Source organism: Morone saxatilis, unplaced genomic scaffold, assembly GCF_004916995.1.
Source record: "Morone saxatilis isolate NCDOM2014 unplaced genomic scaffold, NCSU_SB_2.0 Contig5, whole genome shotgun sequence".
Taxonomy (NCBI): domain Eukaryota; kingdom Metazoa; phylum Chordata; class Actinopteri; family Moronidae; genus Morone; species Morone saxatilis.
Genome location: NW_023340095.1, coordinates 231,742 through 237,052, shown reverse-complemented (window position 1 = coordinate 237,052; position 5,311 = coordinate 231,742). Strand labels below are relative to the sequence as shown.

The window sequence follows — 5,311 nt, the reverse complement described above, 5'->3', positions numbered from 1 at the left end:
CCTTAAGTTGAAATTTGGGGAATCAGTACTGCCACAATAATTTTCTGTATCTTTCTGTATTCATCCCTGTTTATGAGCAGTGAGTGAACGGGTTGTAACGAGCGACACAACACAACCTCATAGTATAATACAATTTTCTTGTAAAATTATGGATCTATTTAGGATTTAATGATTTTGACTTGAGATACAATATTATATCATACTTACGGAATAATCTTTAGGAGGTATAATAATAAAAGATTTTTATTCCTAACGTTTCATGATTTTTTTTATTTTCCTGGACTGAATGTTTTATCACACTGACTGTTTTTTAAATAATTTATGTGTATTTCAGAGGTGTTTTATAGATTCATTTATGGATTTTTTTTTTACTTGTTGGAACAGTGTTCATCAGCTCAAAGTGTTTCTATCTGTGTAATATTTCTACCAGTGTTGACCTGCTGCTGTGTGTCATTTTCAGCTGTTGTAGTGGATTTATCTGAAAGCATTATGAACATTATGAGTCTTTGTTGAGCCACAGTGTTTGTCTGTCTGTGGGCTTTAAGTATTATTAAACTGTGGTGCAGTTGTTGTCTATCATACAGTGTGTTCTCTGAATCCTGAATGAGGGTTGTGATATAAACCTGCTCACTTTAGCTCTATAGGTAGCGGTAGCTATATAAGGTAAAGTTGTTATTATTATTATTATTATTATTATTACATTTTAAAGCTAGAACATAAACGTATGAATGGGAAACAGGAAATGGATGCTGATGAATATGCCATTTTATCTGCTGTATTTATGGTCAAATACACTCTAACTCCACCCCCTTTATTCAAAATTAAAAAACACAAAATGAGCTATTTATCCACATAGTCAGCAGTTTTAAGGACATTTATATTAACAATCTTTAAAATGTGTTATAAAACATTTATTAACTGTTGACTCACACAAACAACTCCTTATTGTGCGTTATAAAAAAATGTATTGACTGTTGACGCTACTGAACGAATCTTGCGGTGTGTTACGAAACATTTATGAAACAGAGTCCGCCTGTCAAGGAGCCAGGATGTTGGTGGAGCAGGTCTCTGTGAAGACGTAGACCTAACAGTCTCTGGTTCCCTTTGGACCCATTTGGTCCAAAGCCTTAAATCCAAGCTGGGCCAGCATGGCACCTGCTGTTGATGTGCTGGTCCTGCTGATCTGGCTGGATGGATTGTCCTCAAAGTCCACTGCTCAAACATCCAAAACCCCACGCGTCCTTTTCTGATGACTGTAGACTGGTTCTGTCTGTTATATGTGTTTCAGCAATAAAGCCGAAAACAGATTAAAATAAAAACGGAGAAGGTTGAAAGAGCCACAGAATCTGAATGTGCAGCCATTGTCAAATCCACTCAGATATCATTAAATGATTTTACAGACAAGAAAAAATTACAGATTACAAAAAAGTTTGAATGAGGTACTGTTGTTGCTATAGCAACAGTATACCATTGTACATGTTGTACATTGTTCTTTCAAATTTTAAAGAAACATTTTTCATCTACATTCAAACCAAACGCATGTCCTTTTAAAATTAGGGTTGGCAGGGAACTCATTCATTAATTAATGATTGGTTTGTGTTCATTAAAAAAAGGATTCTCTTAAACTTTATTCTGATCAGAAATCAGTTTATTTTTACAGTGCAGTGATTTCTGTTATAACAACATTTCCAAAGGAATTTGGTTATTTTTAGCTTCAATGTGTAAATATGAGTCCGTCAGATGATCAGGTCCACCTCAGGACACTTCACTTCCTGTCCAGGTTGAAGATTTGTTGGCTCTCGATGAGGATGAACTCCACGATCTGGTTCTGGTAGACCATGTTGAATGCCATGTTTCCTGCATCCAGCTCAGGCCACAACAGAGTTGGGCCGAACACAATGCCTATGCCCTGAGTGGACATCAGGTTCTTCCTGGAGAAGGCCAGAACTCTAAAGAAAAGCAGAAGGAACAAGGTCAGGGTCACTGCATTTGTACTGTAGGTAGATCTGGTTTGCAGTAAAAGACAATATAGCACTCCTGACAAAAATATATATAGAAAAAAAACAACTCAGACAACAGACAAACATGAAAAAGATCAAAGTGCTCCATGCTCTAAAAATCAGGACTTACAAAGAGATCAACACATAACCTGTACAATAAATAAGGTAAAAAATGCAGATAAAAAAAACTTTGTGCCATGTTACTAGAACTTGTTAATCTGAATGATTGCTGCTGGAACGAAGCTGCTTTTATTCCACTTTGTTCTGCATGTTGGGACTATAGACCTCCATCCAGAAGGAAGAAGCTGAAGTTCACTGTGCAGACAGTAAACAGCTGTAACTGTCTGCTGTACAGAGACGCTCACTGATCAGTGAATCAGACCCATTTCTGTTCTTTACAGAAAGGTTTCCAAACCATGACACCAAATTAAAGGATAAAATTGATAAAAACATTATAGAACAAGCTCATCATGGTTTTGTCAATGTTGAAACCGTTTCCTCTGACAAAACAAACGCTGGTTCCCCTTTTTGCACACGGCTTCACAACTTCACAATGTGACATTTATGTCCATGTCATTTACATTTGAGCCTTCTTTTAAAAGTTGTGATTCAAAATCATTTTGATGTGTGGTGGCAATTTTGTTAAACTTTCTTTAAGTTTATTCAGCATCTATAGATGGATTAAACAGCAACATCCAGTTCACTTAGAGTCATAGATGGACTCTCCCACACTGTCCCACACTGAGTTCTTAATCAGCAACAGATAGTGAGGACTAATGCTAACCCTAGACATTCAGTGAGGCATCAGCCTTCTATTGCTTACCCTGACATAAAGTGTGGTTACAGATACAAACCTAAATGTAGGTTCTTAAAAATTTCACACAGATCACAGATGCTACAAGTGGGAGAATGGTACCCTTTGTCATTCATATAACTTTGGTTGGGTACGATCTCTGACAAGAAGAATGCTCTCTCCCTCTCAATCTCTCTCTCTCTCTCTCTCTCTCGTTACTGGGGACATGGCCTCAGTGACTACTGTACAAAAACACAACTCTGTTTAATCTATTTAATAATTTGGTGATTTAAGGAGTTTCCTGATAGACAGATGGCTTTATCTGTTGCAAAAGTAAATGCTTACTGCTGCTGCCAGCTTGTGTTCTCTCAGTTAGTCTTCAGGTGTGGTTTAGATGTATCGTGGCGTACCTGTGTAGGTGACTGAAGAGCAGCTTCATGGTGTCCTGGTTGGGTTTGGGCAGCTCCTGGATCAGTTTCTTCATAGCCTGAACTTTGTGTGTGGGTTCTTTAATCTCTGTTCAGAGAAATGACAGCAGCGGATCAATATGAGCATCATATCGTAGTTTAATGGGTTGTAGTTTAATTTTACATTAATGAGGAAGTTTGAATTAACATTTGAATTTCCTGAGCTTTCCTCTCTCTCCAACAGTTGGTGTCAAATTAGAAACTAAATATTTATGTGGTCAAGCTAATGAAGCAACAGAAGATTTAAAAATCAGAAAGTGACATTTTATTATTGTAGCTGGAAGAGGAGAGACTGAACCCAACCATCATTTTTATTTGGGGACATTACACCCACATTCATTCCCTGGAGACTTACCCTAACCATCACCACTGCCCCAAAAATCTGCTTTTGTCCCTAATTAACTGGTCTTTAGTCTGACTGCTAAAAAAATGAGTGAGATATTAATTAATGGAGTTAACCTCTTGTTTACCACATAACAACACTGCCATCTTGTGGGAAACAGACAGAATAACCATTATAAACCTGTGTAAGATTGTAGTTGTTATACTGTATATTGTTCAACCTTTAAACCCTAAACCCTTGCTGTAAAATGTTTTTGTCTTTAACTTTTAGATCTTAAAACCAAGAGGAACAGGACATTTTCACATAAAGACTTATTTCATCGGGTTTAAATTGGAAGGGACAATGATTTCTAATTAAGACTTTTATTATGTCAGGTCTGACTCACTGATGGCCTCCACAAATGGCTGGAAGAACCTGAAGGGGAACAGTGGCTCTGGCAGCTCACGGAAAAACATCTTGAGGGCTCCTGTGACAACGTGGATGTCCTCCCACTGACTGTGGTCCAGATCTAGGTCCTCCTCTGGGGGGACAGATCAAAACAGGATCATTTAATATTATTTCAGACACACTGACGACAACAATACAAGGACAACAACATAGAGATATAAAATCATTGCAGTTCATGAGTCCATAGGGATTCACTTTTTTATAAAAACTTGAATTTACAATATTCTGAACATTAAATATTGTAAAACTAATTTTGGGCTCAAACATGAAAACATCTGTATTACAGGAGGTAAAACACATTGACCTTAACCCAGAGCTGTGAGTGATAACCCTTCATCGGGGGGATTTACTACGAGTACACAATGACAGAGACGGAGACAGAGCTTAACAGACCTTGATCAACGATGAAGCGAAGTTTCTGGATGGTGGCCAGATTTCCACTGACTCTGTAGATTCCGTCCACCTCAAGACCTGAAAACACAAACCAATGTGTAAAGGTCCTCCAGTGACTGACACCAAACACCGTCGGTAGTTTTGATCGCTTTCAGTTAAATGTTTCAGGTGATGATGTCGGTTTTTATTGTTTGTCTCTTCTTTTTCATGGATCCATGGACAGACTGTGTGATTAAAAACAAACCTTTGCACGACATCTGCCATCGGTTTGTGAAAAGCCGATGTGAAGCTCAGTGTGGTCAGCAGCTCTTGGCTAATCCAAAAATAGGCAAAGAGGTGGAGTAGGGTGGAGCTGATGGCGGGCTGAACGACCCTAACCCTAGTTACAGAAAATTAGCCTTTATATAGCTACATTGTCTGTTGTTGAACACCTGTCTGTGAAGTGCTGTAGACCCCTCTGTCTATTTTATGTTTGAACAGGTCTCACACTGGTGGTGGTTTCCTTTTCAGTATTACTCATGCTCATTGTAGCACTGAATATTTATAGCAATTACCAACTGTATATATGTTCATGTATCCATTCCACTCTGTTCATACTGTTAATGCTATTCATATTGTATATATCAGGTGTACATTACTGCACTATGTTGCTTTTTGTACTTCTGCTTAGAAGTTAAATTGCATTTCTGCACCATGCTTTTGCAGTCAGAGCCCATCTGCTCTGAAACTCCCTGCCCAAAGGTCTAAGACTGCTGAATCAGTGACATCTTTAATCAATTCTTAAAACATATCTTTTTTTTAAAAAGCCATTTATTTACAAGCTCCTCTCTTGTGGTTCGGGAGACAGACACCCTCTCCACATTTAAGA

At 38.0% G+C, this 5,311-nt stretch overlaps 1 protein-coding gene across 1 annotated transcript in view; it reads right to left on the bottom strand.

Annotated features, from left to right (window-relative positions):
• Positions 1–827: 827 nt before the first annotated feature.
• Positions 828–5,311, bottom strand: part of arhgap15 (Rho GTPase activating protein 15) — a 13,987-nt gene continuing 9,503 nt past the window's right edge. Inside the window, exons 10-13 of the mRNA XM_035676520.1 lie at positions 4,444–4,521; positions 3,989–4,123; positions 3,204–3,309; positions 828–1,949 (exon numbers count right to left, since the gene is read on the bottom strand). Coding sequence (XP_035532413.1) covers positions 1,766–1,949; positions 3,204–3,309; positions 3,989–4,123; positions 4,444–4,521 — 503 coding nt within the window. The 3' untranslated portion in view covers positions 828–1,765. The remainder of the gene's footprint in view (positions 1,950–3,203; positions 3,310–3,988; positions 4,124–4,443; positions 4,522–5,311) is intronic.